The sequence below is a fragment of the Simochromis diagramma genome, unplaced genomic scaffold (genome assembly GCF_900408965.1).
Source record: "Simochromis diagramma unplaced genomic scaffold, fSimDia1.1 OVJJ01000753.1, whole genome shotgun sequence".
Classification (NCBI taxonomy): Eukaryota; Metazoa; Chordata; class Actinopteri; order Cichliformes; family Cichlidae; genus Simochromis; species Simochromis diagramma.
The window spans coordinates 10,223,251-10,242,744 of record NW_024387523.1 but is presented as its reverse complement, the minus strand read 5'-3'; the positions used below and the strand labels follow the sequence as shown (position 1 = coordinate 10,242,744).

At 42.5% G+C, this 19,494-nt stretch overlaps 1 protein-coding gene across 5 annotated transcripts in view; it reads left to right on the top strand.

Moving 5' to 3' along the window:
* atxn1a (ataxin 1a) overlaps positions 1-19,156 on the top strand; it is a 96,441-nt gene extending 77,285 nt beyond the window's left edge. For all 5 annotated transcript variants that reach the window (XM_040021365.1, XM_040021361.1, XM_040021362.1 and 2 more), the window contains 2 exons: positions 5,922-8,271; positions 12,337-19,156. In XM_040021365.1, coding sequence (XP_039877299.1) covers positions 6,433-8,271; positions 12,337-12,933 — 2,436 coding nt within the window. In that variant the 5' untranslated portion in view covers positions 5,922-6,432 and the 3' untranslated portion in view covers positions 12,934-19,156. The remainder of the gene's footprint in view (positions 1-5,921; positions 8,272-12,336) is intronic.
* Positions 19,157-19,494: the final 338 nt, after the last annotated feature.

Sequence of the window (19,494 nt, the reverse complement as noted above, 5' to 3'; positions counted from 1 at the left end):
TTTGGTCATCGGTTGGATTTTTGCATGGACTTTCTAACCGCCTAATAAAAGGTGCATTTTCTGTTTAAATGAATCTGCCTCCTGAGACTGCATTAGGCTCCTTATCCTGCAAATCTCGTCACCTTTTAATCGTTCTATACGTTGTATTTCACTCACTCTGTAGAAGCAGAGATGCCATGCTGGCCTGCCATTTTCAGCATCTTGGGACTCAGTGTCTTGTCCAAGACACTTGGGCTTGTGCAGGAGCGTATGATTAGTGGCCAGCCCGCTGTACCATCTAAACCGCAGCTGCTCAGAAAGTGCAGCCGCATTTCTGGATCTTGTTTATATAAATATTTTTTTCTTTTTATGGTAGAGCTTGAGCTGGCATTTGTGGATACGACGATGAAATGTGTTGACTAGGACTGGTTCACGACTGACAGGAAATACCACTACAGAATCTTGTGCTTTTGGCCTCATCCCTTGCATGCAAAGATTTCTCAGGGATGATTGTCAAATTAAAAGACATAATTTTTTTAAATTGCTGAAATATTTGACACCTTTCCAGAGTGGGTAAACACCTCTCCCATCTTTAACTCTGAATGTCAGGTTCTCTGGATGTTTTATGTAATTGACCTGTTTCCATAGCTCTAGGTGCTTTTTAATATTATGCTTTTTTTTTTTGTCTTTTTACTCCTCCACTAACCCTTTTCAAACTTGCTTCTGCCATCAAATTCATTATTTAAACAGCATCTCAACTTTTTTGGAAGATCATTTGTAGTTTAGTTTTGCTTGTTTACCAATGCTCAGTTTATACACTACTGATTTATTTGTTTTTATTCCTTTGCATATTGACTTGTTTCCAGATCGACACAAAGTTTCATTTTTTTATATGTCATACATCATATTCTGAAATTTAATGATAAATTGGAATGTTTTCAAAAATTGTAATGCAAACAGATGCACTGTAGCAAACACTGATCGTGGAGCCTCACCAGAATTTCTGTGTCTAGATGTCCACAACGTGTCTGCTGTATGTTGACTTAATAAGCCAATATGCTTATTACAGTGCTCCTGGGTAGAGATGCAAAGTATAATGGGTTTTTCTTGCTTTGATGGGAGTTTAATTGGATTGTGTTTATTCTGTAGTCACTACAAGTCACTGTTATTTAACAAGATCATATATTTGGGTCATTAGCGAACTGCATTCTGCAGATGTTTGATATAACTCACCAAATAGAGAATGTAAATGTTTGATAAGGGATCCAGTGGTTTTAGAACTCAACAAACATGGGAATTTTCCCAACTTGAAAGCAGTTACAGATCGAAAGTGACAACTACAACTAGAAACTGTAATAATGGATGTATTGGAAAGATAACATCAGCATTCAACATATTTAGTATATTATAGAGGCCTGTTTGACAGATGCATGCAAAGATTTGAGTGAGCAGCTTTTAAAATGATCATTCACTCTATTTGTAGATTTTTAAAGAACTTCCTCATCAGTTTGTACATAGTTTTGCATATAATTTGTCATTGTAGGGTTAGGTCCTCCAAAACAACTGAGAGACTCTCCAGAAGTTCTTCTATGAATTTGAGTTGTTTCATTGTTTTCCCATCTCTTTGTGTAATCCAGGACTGACTTTGTAATGCTGAGATCAGTGCTCTGTGGGGACCATGCAGTCTGTCACAGGACTCCTTGTTCTTTTTGTAGCTGCAGATTTTTCTTTCTCTTTTTTTTTTTAGGTGGATTCTGGCCACTGGAACTTTTTCATAGCTGTTATAACTCTTAAAAATAAGTCATCTCTGTCGATGTCTGCATTGCAGGAACTAGAACCTTTCAGAGTTCTTAAAGCCCTGCATTTTGGGGTCTTTGACATACATGTGTGGTGGAAAAATCCAAGTAAGCAACAAAAAGGGGGGAAATGGAAGTCATAAAGCATATGTCAGATTTGCTAGTTCGGGCATCCACCCACAGTGAAGCAATGTAGTATGTGTAGATGAAAATTGGCAGCTTTTTCAGTGTACTATATATGCCACTAAGTTAAAGACAACAACTCAACTTCAATGCTAAAAAGAGACTTTTTTGTATTTAATATGCCAGTTTTTCAGCGATAGTTTGGAAGGATATCGATTTGTTAGAGATACAGTATGACAGTCCAGTCCAGTGTTTAAGTAAATATTTTGTAATTGTTGTATTAAACAGTCATAGTTGTGGGTGGCCTTATGACTTCTGTTGTGGCGCCATAACCACAATGCACTCCATTACTGTGAGAGTAAAACATAAAGTGTTTATAAATTATAGATTGCCTTTTAAGGTGAGGGTAAGTCTCCAGGAGATTAATGTTCATGAGTACTGTGTCCTCTGAAGTAGCAACTGTGAGAGAAAGGTGGCATATATGAACCTGCAGTGAGTGAAAAATGCCAGTATTTGCTGACCTGCACACAGGTTTTGGTAAGGTGGAGAAGCGTGTTTGTGAGTGTGTGTATAGAGAAAAAAAAGGCTCAAGCACATGGAGGACAGGCAGCTTGGGTTACAGGTCATCTGATATCTACACACACCCACACCACAGCGCACAGTCCTGCACGTACACACTGCAAGCTCAGCAAGATTCAGGTGACTTAGCTTTTCAGCGAATGTGTGTTTGAGTGTCACTTTCAGTGAAGCAGTCCTCTCTTTGTGCAATGTAGGTCAGCTGAGCCTGCTCTCTCGATCCCTCTCCACGTCTCCCATGCATCTTAAGCTTTTCCTCACTCTCATACCCTCTGCTCTCCAGTCTTTCTCACCTCCCTGCCTCTGTTTATCCCTTTCTCGACCTTCCTCGGTCTCTTCCCTCATTAACTGTTGTTGTAGCCATGCTGTTTTCTTTTTTCTTTCTTTAAGATACCAAAGTTTCCCACAGTGGATGCGAGAAGGGGATTTACAGTGGGAATTACTCTTTTGTTCTACTTTGAGTTCTTTTTCTTTCTCTTTTCCACTATGAACACTTCTTTCTGGCTCTTAGTAACACTGCAGGATAAAATGGAAGCAACCGGGAGGATTATGAAGTTAGCATTGGTGTCTCTGCTCCCGCAGCACAGCTGTGATTTCTAGTTATATTTGTATATTTAAATGCTTTATAATTTCCCACATTACCTTTAATGTGACATGATAGTACACTTTTCCAGCAGAAGTTGTTCAGTAGCTGCTATGCTATTGTTGTCATGACTTGTTTACCTGATTTTTGTCTAAGGTTAACTATTATTTTATGTTGCACATATAAGATTTCTCTTGGAGTACAACCATTTTCATGTGTCTGAATCAGTTGTGACAAATTGATGCTGCCACAGACAGCAGCATGAGCAGATCTGAGCTGCATGTACCGACATTGTCCGTGTTTGAGGTGACAGCTGATACGAAATGTCTCTCATCTTTGAACACTCAGGCATATAACGTTCCCTTTACCTTAGAGTCTTAAGTTGAGCAAGAGCTTGTTGAGTTGTTTTTACGTAGTAGATTCGGATTCCTTTATTGTCAGTCAGTCAGTACATCACAGATGCATTGCTGAATGAAGTTATGAGTACAGAAGGGAAGAAAAACCACCAAAAACATCACAATAAAGACAGAATGAGGTTAAGATTATAGGGCAACTGACTATTACACATGAACAGTAAAATAAGATAAATAAAAATAGTATTGCACGGTGTATACAAACTCTTTAAGGCTGAGGTGAGGTCAGCTATTGGATTGATGTGCATTATTGTCTTTGTTTTTGTATTTTGTGACTAAACAGTAGCGTGACTGAGGTTAGGTTTGCTGAAGAGACATGTCAAAGATTTGTTGCAAAATGATTCCAAGAGTGTACAAGTGAATACTAATGTAGAAAAAAGGGAGCATAAAACCATTAAATGGAAGAATGATAATTGAGAATGGTTATGTAGTAGGAGAGGTGGACAGGCTGAGGCAAGAGAGTCAAGTGGAGGTGGAGTGACAGAGAGGAGAAAAAGAGGGAGATACAGAGAGTGCATCTCAGGGCTAAAAGCTCAGCGATCAACATTCCCTCTCAGCACACATCTGAATCATGCCGGCTCGATTAAACAGATAAAGTATATACTTGAATAAGTGAGTGTGCGCTGCGTACCATGAAACAAAGGCTGCTGTGTGCTCCGTGCGAATGTGAATATGCATGTGTGTTTACTCCTACGCCTGTTTCTGCAGCTGTGTTGTAGTAGCATTACAACACGTCTTAAATTACAGGAATCTGCTTGAGCTGCATGATGTTCCTTGCTCTAGAGAACACACATTTACACACATACTGTGTGGGGGGGAATTAGCTAAGAAGGCAGTGGAAGCCTGCAAAGTTTGGTTGAAAAACTACATTTTTGGGTTTTTTTTAGCAACTTTAGAGTAGGACTCAAATTGAGAACCACTAACTGTTAAAATTCAATGCAGTATTGTATTTTATTTGATGATATTGCCAAACCAGCTAAATAAATGTGGCTGTAACCTGTTTTTAATCAGTTTCCTCAGTCCCGTTTGACACGTTTTAGTGGATGGATGGATGGATGGTCCACATCTTCCATCCATCTTCTTCATTAAAGACGTTTTAGAAAAAGAAAAGTATTTTCAGATGTTAATCATCTGGTTCCTTATTGGGCAAAAATAGTGAAAACCTTTACTTTTATTTTGTCAAGTCCATCCATTTTCTTAACTGCATTTCCAGTTAGGGGATTGTGGGGTGCCACAACCTGTCCCAACTGTCATAGGGCCAAAGACAGGCTACACTCCAGACAGACTCTCAGTCCATCACAAGGCTTTTTTCAGTCTGTAGCATCACTTAGGCGTTGATATAATTTGCTGTTTTACTGCAGAAATGGACGGTTTTCTAAATGTGTAACTGTGCAGGCGGTCACAGAAACCAGGGACGGTACAAACTCACTGACTCTACAAAGAACAAATAAATTGGTGAGCCGTGCAGCAGTGTGTTAGTGAACGATATGTGAGCTACCTGTGCGTGTGCGTGTCTGTGTGCGTGTCTGTATGTGAAGTTGTGCTGTGCTTCAAGAAAAAAAACATGTGTCAGCATAATTGAATATACACAGGTGTCAGTGTTTGAGTAAGCAAGCGGTTCATGCTCGGTGTTGTGTGTGTGTGTGTGTGTGTGTGTGTGTGTGTGTGTGTGTGTGTGTGTGTGTGTGTGTGTGTGTGTGTGTGTGTGTGTGTTGGGGATGTATGTGCTTGAAATTCCTCTACATTATTTATGAGTTTCACACTGAGCTTCCCATCTTTCACAGTAGGGGATGCTCGCAAGCAGATGGCACACACAGGCACATGCACACACATGTGGTACACTCTCATTTATGGTATACACACAGGCTTGTAATCAAACTGTTATTATTAGTCATTTACTGAAAGTGCCTGGTTATTGTTGCTTGGAGTGGTCATTTTTATATTAGCAGGGTCTCTTTTCTTGAAATTGCAGTTACCCATGACTGACCTGTGTTGCTGTTATTCACATTGTTACATAAAACACCTCCATATCCACACAATCTACAGGTCACGCTTGTTGCAGTGGGCTTTTTGTATTTTTTAGCCTCCTAATTCTCATCTTTGTCACCTTTTTAGAGCTGTTACTTGACCTCCCGAGTGTCCTGCTGGCTTATTCTTCGTAGTTCAAAACGTTGTCCTTTTATGGATTTGTTGGTGCTAAAGTGTTGTTCCATTGTTAAATTTGTTGTTGCAGAAGCTGTTTTGCTCAGACACATTATTAACCTGTCTGTCTTTATAGGTCTGTAGATGCGCTGCATTCACTAGAAGGGATTTTGAAAATGGCTCTGTCATTATAGTTGCCGTCTTGCTGAAAAAAAAGCACAGAATAAGAATTATAAAGTATTCTCCTATTCATCAGTTAACGAGCCACACCTTTTCTAACCATCTATTTTTTTCCTCTCTCTTCCACAGGATTGTGCTGCGTGCGGGCAGACTTTCTTTCACAGGGAGATGATTCCTCATGAAGTGCGACGCACTCGGCCCCCCATCGTCCTCTGCGACAGCGGCAGGTGTGACGTTGTGACGCTCTCCACCTCCACGCTGAGCTCACCCATCAGTCGCTAAAGATCCCCGGACGGAACGGACCGCCCTCCCCCCTCCCCTTTTAACCACCCCTCCATATCGTCATCCCCATCTTTAATCCTTCCTCACCTGCTTGTTAAGGCCTGGATTTTCTTTGTCAAGAAAAGGCCTTGGGTGAAGTGGATAGAGAGGGAAAAGAGACAAGATTGGGGAAGTTTCATTTTGTGGCTAATTAATGTGAAATAAAGGACCGGACATCAAAAAGTGAGAAAGCGAACAAAAGCGACAACGAAAGTGAAAGAACGAGGAAGCAAAAACAAGGAAAAAAAAAGAAAGCTGTAGTCCAAAACTCGAGGAAGGATAACGCAAGTATAGTTGAGGGGCGTGAGGTGAAATCAGCATGAAGTCCAACCAGGAGCGCAGTAATGAATGTCTGCCCCCAAAGAAGAGGGAAATCCCCTCTAGCACGCTACCATCTGAAAATCGCTCACCTATCATGCCACCTGCCACTGAGAGCCAGCGCTCAGAAAACATGACCTGGCTCGCCAGTGTGGCTGGTGGGAACGAGAGCAGTGTGGGTGCGCACCGTAGCTCCAGTCACTCTGACGGATCGCAGTATAAATCTCCCTCCTCCATATCAGACTCTTTGACCTCTGCGTCCTCACTGAGGGTGGTCTCATCTCTTCCTACAGTGTACACATCCCACCTGCCACAGACCACAGTTGGAGGAGCTGTCCATTACACCCATCTGCCTCACAATATGCAGTTTATAGCCTCACCTTACACTGCCCCATACAGTTACATCCCCTCTCAATTGCTTCCTCCTCCACCTCCTCCCCCCCTGTCCTCCTCTTCCTCGGCTGCACAGAGACCCTCACACACAGAGACGGCCTCTGCTCCTTCACAGGCCTCCAAGCAGGACCAGCAGCGAGCATCCACAGGACGTACCTCCATGCCTCCTCCTTCTACAGACCCTGTCCCTCACCATGTTCAAATATCAACATCCCCACGGACTGTGCCATCATCCCATCACCAAGGAGGCACTCACCTTTCGCCCCACTCAATGTACCCTCACCATACTTTGGGACACAGCATGTCTCAGGTGGTGGTGCAGTATACAGATGGACCCACCAGAAAAGAGCAAGGTGGCTCTCAGAGACCCAGAGAGCTCCACAATGGAGAGCTGGAAAGGGGCCGGCGGTATGCCGCGCCACTCGAGTCTAACATCTCCAAGTCAGGGAGCAAATCACGGGATGCCACATCCTCTTTGTCTTCCTATGAGGCTCGACAGATGGTTCTGCCAACAGACTACTCCCCGCATGATCCATCAGGGCTGAGAACCTCTGTCATGTTAATGCCCAACAGCCATGGGGACCACCAGCTGGTACCACCCAGAGCCAGCCCTGAGAAGGTGACAACTTCAGCCCCTGCACACCTGGAGAAAAGTGGCAACATCATGGGCAAGCCTGTCAGTCGTGCTCCATCCTTATCCAGCACCACCTCCTCTTTCACATTTCCACCCCCACTAAGTGTAGACAGCCTGAAAGCTGCTGTCAGCACACTGCCACCCCAGACCGTCATCCAGACCACCCACAACGCCACAGAGCCACTCTCAATGGGGCTCTCTTCCACCAGTATCTACCCTCAGCAACCTATTATCGGCTATATTGCAGGAGGCAGTGGTAGCAGCTACCACACCAGCCTACAGCAACACTTACTCATTCCAGGCCCCCAACCGGTCATCATCCCTGTCAGTGGAGGTGGAGTCACAACATTGGAGCCTGTAACCTCCCATGTTACATCATCTACCCAAGCTGCACCTTTTCCTACTACACTCCCACATACGTACATTGCCGCCACCGCCCCCAAAGGAGAAACTCTGGAGACCCACAGTGGCTCATTTCACCAGGATGCCCCAGGTGCAGTGGTCCAAGCCCAGCTTCATCTCCCCATTGTTCCTGCTCCGCCAGGGCTGGTGGCGACCTCCACCGCACATCCCCCCTCTAGTACGGTGCTGCCTCCCTCGCTCCCCCCATATTTCATCAAAGGTTCCATCATCCAGTTGGCTGATGGCGAGCTGAAACGTGTGGAGGATCTGAAGACAGAGGACTTCATCCAGAGTGCTGAGATCAGCAGCGAGTTGAAGATAGACTCGTCCACAGTGGAGCGCATTGAGGGGAGCCACACCTCGCCCAACTTTGCTGTGGTTCAGTTCTCCGTTGGTGAACACCGTACACAGGTGAGGGAAAAAATCTGAAACATTTAACAGACATCGCAGATTCAGGAGTCCAGTATCGCAATCACACGTTTCCTTAATCAGTTTATCACGTACAGGGGTGTTTTTACAATTTTGAGAAACTAGCTTATTTGCTTTCTTGCTAAGCAATAGCATCGTCTTATCTTACAAACTTTAGCTGCTGGTTAGCTTAGCATGAAGTCTCCTCTGACTAACAACAAGATTCTTAAAATTCACTGCTCTAGCACGTAACCTCACCATGAAACTGTGATGTGTTTGCCTTTTTTTGCAAAGGAATTAAACAAACAAGATAGAGGTAGAGCAGGTCGTTTGCTAATCGAAAGGTTCCCCGTTCCTTCAGTCTTTCCCAAGACACTGACCCTGATGTGTTTACTGATGTGCTAGTGGGTGCTTGAGAGGTAAAAAGTGCTCGAAGGAATAAAAAATTACACTGCCGTGTGAATGTGTGCGAATGAGTAAATGCGACTTACAGTTTAAAATCACTTTGAGTGTTCGCTCTTTAGCAGCAGAAAAGTGCGAGTAGTGGTAGTAAGTAGCAGTCCATTTATGGTCTTAAATTTAATGTGCTGATTAAAGTTTATTTGTGTTTACCTTCTCACACAGCTGGGATATTTGTTTCCCCTTTGCATACATTGTTTTAATGTTTGTAATAATGTGATTTAATAATTTCTCAAAATGTTCACACGTGGTTTCACGATCTTTACAGAGCTCTGTTTGCATGAGGTTGTCAAAGTTTGATTTATCTCATTCATGCACACAAAGATGTAAATGAAAAGTTACTCGGTCCTTTGGACATTTTCCAGGTGGGACCAAGGTACCAGCACACCTAAATCTAGTATGTGACTAATCTAGTATCTGGCTAAACAGTCCAGTTCTGGTTTTATTTTTAAATTCTGTGAGCTTAAAAATAATCTATAATAAGGCTTCTATGTGCATCATCGTCTTCCACAAATGTTTAAAGTTTTCAAGGTATTGAGGGCTGGAATCTACTTCAGGTTGTCTTAGTTAATTAAAGCCATGTAAATGTGTTGATATATTGCTACATGTAATGCTTTGCATATTTAAAGTGCTGATTTATACATTTGAATTAGCAAAGAAATAGAGCTTTCTGTAATTTATTCTACCAAAGTACCAGCTGTTGTAAAGTTCTTCTGTAGGAAAAGTACATCCTTGACTTACTGAAGCTACTTTTAGCAAGATTAACTTTTTCACTCTTCTTTTGTACATTTGTCCATCAGTCTTTGACATTTTCTTGCTGATGTTTTTGACCTCTCTTCTGGTCAACCTTCAGTTGCTAGGTGTTTGTAGGTTTTCTTTATGTACTGTCTATTTTAAAGCCTTCCACCTCATTTCAGTCGGATTGATGTCTGGGCTTTGACGAAGCCTTTCCTTAAGCCTTCATTTCTTCTTTTGCCACCAGTGCTTGGTAGATTTGCTCCTGTGCATTAAATCATTATCCTGTGCAGAAATATTCAACTGTGGGTTAACTTGAACTTTGGTAAAGGTGACTTTATGTTATCTTCATATCTTCATTCATTAATAGGCAGATGTTTGGCTCTGATGTTTCTTCCCCTTCCACTAAAGTTCTCTTTTTTCTTTTATCTCTTTCCGATCAGTCATGTGCAATTTGACGCTAATAGTTACCTGCAGACCCTGAGATGACATGTTGGTGGTCTTTTTTTATTTTTTAAATTTTTTTAGTGGTTAAATTGTCCTTTTTTGGGACATTTGTTTACATTCTTTTCTTTTCTACTCTGCCACAGTTAAATACAAACATACTTGAATCTCTCATTAACATTGATTATTGATTGTTGGGGTTTCCTCTATATTATTGTAGAGTCTTTACCTTATAGTATAATATGTGCCTTGAGGCAACTCTTGTTGCGATTTGAAGCTGTATAAATACATTTAAATTTAAATGTGAATTGCAGCAATCTCTTAATATCCGATATTATGCCACAGTTTATCTTTCCAGCTTTTTTAGGCACACTTGCGCTCACGTACACTCATGCAGCCTTCGCCCTGTCTTTGAGGATGTGCATTGAAGCCAGTTAATCTTTTTCATCTGTCCATGCTGCGACTCGTCCACCCACACAGCACATCTCTAACCATCTCTCTCGCCCCCAGCTGCTCTTTGATGTCGTACCCCACAAAAGCTGACCATCTTTCAAAGACTTCTCTTTCTCTCTTGTGCTCCTTCAATGGTTCCTCTCACTTTTTTCCTGAGCGGCGGTTATAGCTTTGAGTCCACACTCAGAGAACTTACTCCAAGAAGTCAAAAGTTATATAATACAGGAGGGGAAAGTGTTGCCTGACGTAAGAGTTAAGATTTGAGATTTGGTACTTGTCACATCTTTCGCTTGTATCCTTCTTGACATAGCTCTCTTTTCATTTCCTCCCTCTTCTTCTTGTCCAACCTACTCTGTCTTTTTAAACTTGTCTTTTCATCCCCATCTTAGAAGCTTCCTCCACTTCCATCATCTCGCTCTTTTACGGTATCCTATCCCTGGCTTTGCCTTCTTTCTGATGTTTCTGATGTTTATTTTCCTTCTCCTGAGCCTGCAGCCGATCTCTTTTTGTCATCCGTTCATTCTTTTTATACATTCAAACACTAATACAGACCCAGTCAGGGCTTTAAGTCCACAGTTTAAATCAGAAGTGAAAGAAAAATCACAATTATTGCATAAATATCTTTTTGACTTTGCAGAACACTAACAGAAAACGTTTGTATTTCTTTCTAACTTAAAGTCTTAGAAGACAGGAGCAGCTGGATACCCTTACTGCTTCTTACTGCCTTACTAAGAGCATTGAATAGCAGCCATGTGCTGCTAATCAAACACTCTTGATTAACTGATGATCAGCAAGTGTGAGCACCTCTATGAAAGTAGAAGTTTTGGAAGTTTCTCACAATAATGTGAGAGACTCTGAAAGTTGTACAGAGAACAAGTTATTGCTGCTAAAGGTGTTTCTACAAGCTACTGAATCCTGGCGTGGACCTCAGAGTTCTGTGAAAACGTCCTTTTTCAGATGAGAGTTTCAGGTCTCAAGCTGACACCAGTATTAGTAGTATGGGGCGACCGTGGCTCAGGGGGTTGGGAAGCGTATCTGTAGGAAGGTCGCCGGTTCGATCCCCGGGCTCTCTGTCCTGGTCGTTGTGTCCTTGGGCAAGACACTTTACCCTACCGCCTACTGGTGTTGGCCAGAGGGGCCGATGGCACGATATGGCAGCCTCGCTTCTGTCAGTCTGCCCCAGGGCAGCTGTGGCTACAACCGTAGCTTGCCTCCACCAGTGTGTGAATGTGAGAGTGAATGAATAGTGGCATTGTAAAGCGCTTTGGGTGCCTTGAAAAGCGCTATATAAATCCAATCCATTATTATTATTATTATTATTATTATTATTATTATAGCTGTGTAGTGTTTTCAGTATTCGTCATGACAAAAAGGTTCACAAACAGTAAAGTAATATGCAGCAGATTTTCTCCATGTTTTTTTTTTTATAATGTGTACTTAACAGGGTCAGTGTTATAGGACATGGTGTCAACAGGATGCCGCAGAATTTCAGATTTCAGTTAAGAAAATGGCCAAACACAGGCATGGCAGGTTTTCCTTTAAAGCTTTTCTCAAATAAAATTCAGGACACTGGCTGCTGTCGTGCTGCTGGGCTAGTCTGGGAACTGGGTTACATTCAATTTCCTGTATTTCTTCTTCTTTCTTCTTTTTTCTCGTTATCCTTTTTTAGACACTGCGTTCTTATCGAAGCTCCAAAACTGAGTGGAAAATAATGTTAAAGTCATGAACTTTCATAATTAACATGTTAAAACCATGGTTTAGTTCATGCCTTGATTTTTGGACCTGAGATTCACAAAGAAAAAATTCCCCATATTCCAATCTAATTTCCTGAAGGAGCTTTAAACATTACAGCTTTCGGCTCCATGTGAGATTGTTTAATTTAACAAAATCAACAGATCAAAGTTGATTTTTTTGTGAAACAACAGTATATAATGTAAATAAGGTATTCATTCGTTTGTGCCCAATTCTCTTCTCTAGGTGAGCGTGGAGGTCTTGTTGGAATACCCCTTCTTCGTCTTTGGCCAAGGCTGGTCTTCATGCTGCCCGGACCGGACCACCCAGCTTCTGGAGCTGCCTTGTACCAAGCTTTCTGTAGGCGATGTTTGTATTTCACTCACGCTCAAGAACCTGAGGAACGGATCTCTGAAGAAGACTCAACCCCTGGAGCCGGCCGCCCACGCCTCTGTCCCCTCCAGCCACGGACACCTCAAACCCCCTAGAGCTGTGTCGGACGCTCCTCAGAGCTGCAGTGGAGGAGGTCCCAGGCACAGAGAGCGGGAGAATGGCATCAGCCAGCGAGGGAGTGGGGAGAGTGGGAATGGAGGTAGAGGGATCTCCGGTGTGGAAAACGGGGATCTCGTGTTTGGGGAAAGAGTTTCCAAAGGTCAGGTTGTCGGCAGTACAGAAGCTGGCTCTACTAAGCCATCGGGAAGCAGGAAGCGCAGATGGTCTGCGCCCGAGGGTCGAAAAGTAGAAAAATCAGAGGAGGAACCACCTTTGACCCTTCCCAAACCTTCCTTCATCCCTCATGAGGTGAAAATCAGCATTGAAGGAAGGTCAAATATTGGCAAGTGAGGGCTAGCAGGACTGTTAACAACCCATGAAATAAAAAAAAAACACAGCTAAAAAGATTCTACAAAAACCCCATAAATGTCCACGGTAAAGGTTCATTTGTCGTGGTTTTGTTTTTTTGTTTATTTTTAGTTCACATCCTGTACTGTAGCGGTAACCTTACCCTACACCTTACATTAAGTCCATGTAGTTTAACACCTTTATGTTTTTTTTTAAATAGATTGATTAATTATCACATGAGCAATCTGTGCAGTTTTGGTGATTTTCATGAGAAGATTTCTGGTGAGGGATTTCTGACCTGTGCGTTGAATGTTTATCGGTTGCTCTGTGGCACACGGGCGCGACATTCGATGGCTCTGCTTGGCCGGCGACACATTACGCTGAAATTTCCACCCTGATTGGTTCGCAGTCGCACTCTGTGACAGTGATGTTACCTGTGTACTCGGGCAGTAAGGCTGCCTGGATTCGCCTCTGGTAATAATGAAGGATTTGCGGGTAAATCGTTAAAAATTTTCACTTGCTAAATCAGACCAGAAGTTAATATAATCTGATCGTCACTGTGTCATCCGGGCCTGTGTGGCTGACCGGAACCAGAGGTCATCGTGTCGATGCCCGTGTGCCGCACACAGTTGTGAGGGAACAACACTTACTCTGCTCAGTTTGTAGACAGTGGAGTCTTTGCTTTCATTTCATGTTAGTGTTTTTCATTTGACTTTTTTTCTTCTTTAACCCCTCATCTCCCATCTCACCACATAGGTTTTACATTTTTTTTTCAAGATTTTTTTAAAACCTTAATCAGGGGTCCTTTTTAATAATCAATCGATCGCGCCTAGGTGGGTCAATGTTCATGTATCAATATGCGATGCCCCAAACCTTAAGCAAATGCAAACACACTGGGTTGGTGAACCCAGCGTGTTTGCACTCGAACGGAGTCTTCGCATACGATCCTAGCGGTTTTGTTTGAGTTTTATTTAATGAATCACTTTAATTTTTCTTTACAAATCCAGAAAGGTCGCGTGAGGGGAAGCGAGAGAATCTGCACGTTAGCTCTGAGATGGTCAGGATGTTTCAAAGCATTTAACACACCTGTCACTCTCATCATACAGCCAACAAAAAAAAACAAAAAAAAAAATGATGATGTTGTGTGTTTATTTACAAAGTACTGTATGCTCTTAGATTTTTTTCTTTCTTTTTTTAAAGACGAAGGCAGAAAGTAGCAGAAGCACTTTGTGAAAGGTAAAGAGGTTGTTAAGTAACGTGGGAGCAGATGTGCCATGAAATCACAGAGCAAGGGACAAATGTGAGAGCGAGAGGAGTTTCAGTTAGTAGGTTAGGGTAGGGGAAGTGAGATGAAGCGGGAGGTGTCGCAGTTTTCGGCATGTGCGCGGCAGGAAAGTATCGGAACGTGTCTGGAAAGTTCGATTAAGACGGGAAAAAAGAAACAAGTCTTTGAAATATCCTGCTCAAGATCTGTTTTAGACTGAGAGCAACAATCAGAAGCTCACACCCACAGACTTGTGAAGGTCATCATATATTTGTAATATGTGTGTGTATGATGCTGGTGTGTTTGTTCACACACACGCACGCGCTCACACAGACACAAAATAGTCTCTAAAACTCAATACGTACTGTACTTGGCAATCCATATTTAGACAGCTGCAGAGGCAAGCGTTTATTTTGGTGCATATTGTCCCTACTGCAAAGACACTAGTGGACTGACGTTGGATTAATGCACGCGGCACTGCTACAGTGCAGCCGTGCAGAAAAAAGTGCTCTGAGCTGTGTTTGTGTATGGGTGGGAGTTTGTATAAGAGTGTGTGTGCACTGTGTATAGGAAAATGATATAAAGACAACGCTAAATGTCCAGTGTTTCTACTTGGAGTCTTTAATTAAGAGAATCCTGCAATTTGCACATCAGGAGGAGGGAGTTCAGTCGAGACGCGATTTTTATTTTTTGTTTTATTTTATTGTATTTTTTTTTTAAGGCCCTGTCCCAAAACTAGCCCTAGAGCCACATGACACACTGGAGGAGATCAGGGTTTTTGTTCCTAAACAGGCACTTGCCACACTGTAGAGGAAACGTTTCTGATCAACAGTTATGGCAAACATGTGCCTGCCTACTAAACTGAATTAAAAGCCGACCATTTCTTGGGTTGCTTAAGGAGAATATCTGCCCCTGCTGATTAAACCGGGGTGCCCAGAGTGTAAAGGGGGGCTAGGGTTCGCTTTTGAACACGGCCTGTGCTCAGCCAGCCAAAACTCATTTATCCCTTAGATAGCAGTTACCTCAACAGATGTGCTTGCGTGGTCAGTCGGTCGATCGTCCTCACGGAGTTTGGGGTTTTTCTCTAATATGAAAGCACGAGCCTTCGGTGTAATTGGCCATCCTTGATCATTTGGCTGATTCTTCTTCTTCTTAAAAAACCCCAAAACAAAACTAAAAATAAAAAAACAATTGGCCGGTTAGTTTTTTTTATAAATCTATCCCATGTAACATGTAAGGTGCCATACAACATGTAAACATATCTCAGGTTTTGTGAGATTAGCTTTGACATGTTGCTGGCACAATACTGTTGTTAGGGAGGCAGCGGCTTCCTGCAGGCATGTCTGTTGAGCATATCTGTTCCTGCTCAGCCTGTATTTATGTTTTATGGCTGTTGCTGCTTGCCTTTAGAAAAAGAAAAAATAGAGGCGACAATGTTTCAGGTGGTGGGAGTTTACCAGGGTGATGGCAGGATGGATGTGTATTCAGATGGATGAGGAATGGGTGGATTGGTGGTCGAATGAGCAGACAGACTGATAGTGAAGGCGAGTGAGTAAGAAGAGCCCCGAATGAGATTTGAAAATGCTTTATTTTTTATAATAGAACAGGGTTCTCAGATCGACACCCACACAGCAGCGCATTTTCATTTGGTCCTGTTCCTATTGAAACATCTGGTAGAAACAGCAGTAGGTTATATGTGTGTGTGTGCGCATGGTTTGGAACCGCTGTGTGTGTGTGTGTGTGTGTGTGTGGCAGTGGTTTATAAATGTATGTCTTTTTTCTACATGTTTCTCCAACCCCCTTACCAACAAAAGGAAAAATAGACATCTGAACAAAACCGTCAGCCACTCAAACCATTCAGACTCTTACTGTTGATCAGGTAGATTATTAATAATAATAATAATAATAAGCCAAAGCCAAGCGACGCTGTGGTTGCTTTGGTTACTTTAGAAAGCAATAGTTAAAAAGTATTCAGGCAGTCTCCTTGTATACGAGTGGAGCGCGCGCTCGGCGAGTCATTCCACTCAAAATCTCTGCAATAAACATTTTAATAACAATCCTCCAGCACGACAACCAAAAACAGTTCTTTTTGCCCAGAGAAGAAGTACAATTTTTGTCTCATACTGCAAAAGGTTTGCAGACGTTAACACACCTGAACCCAGCTCGCTCCAGGTACCGCAGTTCCCCTCCTCATGAAACTCATTTGAATCCTCAGAAATTGCAGTTGCAACACCAGTTGCTGATCTTTCAGGGAAGTTTCTCATATATGCAGTAACCCAACACAACCCCTGAAACCTCCTCTGTCCCTGCTGGTCAGTCACAAACACTGCTGTTACACTGTCAACGCTGAAGGCGAACCGACTCGGTGTGGCACGAAGCCAACCAGCAGACTTCTTTTTTTCCTCTTCGTTTCTTTGACTCCGCCAAGCTCTGCCTCTTTGCCACGACTCCCGTAGTGACCTCTTTAACTTTGTTTCAGGTACCCAATCATAGCCAGCCAGCCTCACGAGCACCTCCTTCTGAGGCAAAGCAATCTGTTTAACCCTTAACGACAACCGTTCGCTACCTTTCAGTGTGGCCTGATGCGGATATAGGTCTGCCCTCCCAATTACATCATTTTTTCATATTCGGTCTCCTGTTCACAGTCAGCTTAAAAAGGCCACTGAGTTTATATTTTACTATAGATGATAACATAAATCAATCAGCAAGGTTTTTTCTTTTTTTTTTTCCGAGGGTCTAGTGTAGTTATCATTTCCCAAGTCTTTCTTAAATCCCATTGAAATGTACCACAATGTGCAATACTTTGATTTTGTTATCCCCCTCTTTACTGTGCCAAGTGTATGTAGCAAAAGTTCGACTCCAGTGTCTGATCCTCGTTAAAGGCTCGTGTATTTCTTTTAAATATCTGTTGACGTGTGTGTCACATCTGAGTCAGGATGTTTGTGAGGAGAAACAGCAAAGCGTTTTTCCTGTTTTTCCTCTCTTTCCTCTGTTTCCCTTTCGTCCTCGCGGCCTTCCTCAGTTGTGAGTCTGCACCGTGTGTCGTCGTGCGTGTAGGATGTATGCTTATGTACACCTGGTGTTCAAACGTGTGTGAGTGTTTGTGTGTGTGTGGGGGGGGCGGAGTGTTTTCTCCTCTAATAGTCTGTGAGATCATAAACCCTGACCCTCGACGGTTCACGGTGAGACCCACAGGAAAAAGAAACCTCATCGCTAGTGGGGACCACTTTTTTTTTTGTAGAAAAAAAAGAGAAAAAAAAAGAAAAAGGAAAAAAAAAAAAGAGATTCTAAACCAACCGAAAGAGATGCACATGTATGTAGATGTAAAAGACTTGATAATGTTTCAGCACTTTCTAATCCTGGGACGGGGCTCGGTCTAACCCCTCTCTTTCAGGCCGACGCCTGTCCCGGGGGTAACATTCATTCAAAACAGACAGAGAGAATGAGAAAACAAACAAACAAAAACTAAACGGGGTGACTATTGATGAATAAAAAGAGAGAGGGAGAGATGGCTCAAGTTTGCACATCACCTTGCCGTAACCTTGTGTTTTATCTGTCTGTGCTCCATCTCGCTTGGCGCCCGGCGCGTTCTTGGGTCCAACGGGCCGAGGTGTTAGGTGATTCCTTGGTTCTTTTCTACTAGGAAAACCCCTTTCTCATGGAAAGCGTCCCCTCTTTCGTTGCGTTCATCTTTTCCAGCGCACACCGCCGACCGGCCTGAACGGATAAATTCGGTTTCTTGATGTTCACGGCTTGGTTCGGTTGTGCGGTGCGGACAGAGCGCGTGCAAACCTTTGCTTTGTTTGCATTATCTTTGGTGCAGGAGCTTTTTGTTGTTGTTGTTTTGTTTTTGGTCTCCTTGTAGCACTCAGTATAATGTCAGGGGACTTAAAACTATGTAGAGAATGTGTCATTGTTGAGTTTTTCAAGACAAGCGTCCTCACTGGAGGAACAGTGCTAATGTCATTTTTTTTTTTTTTTTTTAAATTGGCTTCTTGCACAACTTGACAAATAAAATGAATGTTGGTGAGTGAGCTTTGACTTTTTTTGATCAGAAAAAAGGCATGTGTGCTCTTTGTTTCTTAATGTTTGTACTTTCATTTTGCGTAAACAAAAATGTGTTTTTTGGCACTTTTGTTGTGTTTTAAAAGTGAACAGAATTCGATCAGGATTCCACTTTTTTCATGAATTTATTTTTCTTTTCTGTTTTTTTTGTATGATGTCTTGTCGATGTCCATAGCGCTGGATAACCAACTCAGGCAGAAAGAAGAAAAAAAAAGTGTAGAGGCCCACTTAACAGTTTAGTTTCACACCAGTCAATTTGCATAGTGGGCTTTTTGATATGGGTTATAAGATATGTAAATTTATTACCTATAATTTGATATTTGAATTGATTTGATTAACAAATGTTCTTATTGGAAATTAACTATAAATTATTATGATATTATGTGTATTATGCTGGAGATGGCTTGGATTACTCTTTAGTGTACTGATCATCTCTGGGCGGCCTCTCTGTGGAAGGCGATAAAAACACTTCAGGACAGGCTGTGTGGTTCTTGACCTCTGACCCTGCCCACTGCCAGGGAGGGGGTGGAGTTGATCTGTCAGCTGTGTCCTTCCTGTGATCTGAACACTCAGCCCTGAGGCTAGCAACCTGTCTGTCAAGATGTTTCTCAGTTAACCTGCGTCACCACGTACTAAAGTGAGACTTACTGGCCTGTGAGATGGTGGCGGAGAACTGGACATCAGCGCAGACCTGCATGGACAGTCTGGCCTACAGGGGGGGCCACAGCAGTTCCCAGCCAACTTGTTTGTACTATATTGTACTCACCAAGTCCCTGTGTCTCACCACCCCATTTCCTCTATAGCGATGGAGAAACCCTGTTGGTGTATGTATTTGACATCTGTACAAACGCACCTCTTTGGAAAAACAAAATGAAACCTTGACATATCTGGAACAAATGGGCAATGTGTGTTTTTCTTTGAGTAGCAATGCATACGTGAACAAAAGATCTGGATATCTGTACAGAACGCAGCTACTGTGATTTCACCCAGTGCTGAAATTGGTACCTTTTATAATATCTCCCTCTAGTGTTTAGTGGGCTACATAACACCTGCCCTACAGTTTTGAGCCTTTCCGAAGCTTCGGAGTTATGGAAGTGCTTGCTCTGTCTAAAAGCCACACAGCAACCAAAAAGCTGGTACAGAAGAATACAAAATGAAACATGGTACTACATGGTAGATTAATATTTGTAGCCCCTGAAGGTTATTGATTTTTGCCTCCTTGCACAGAGCTCACT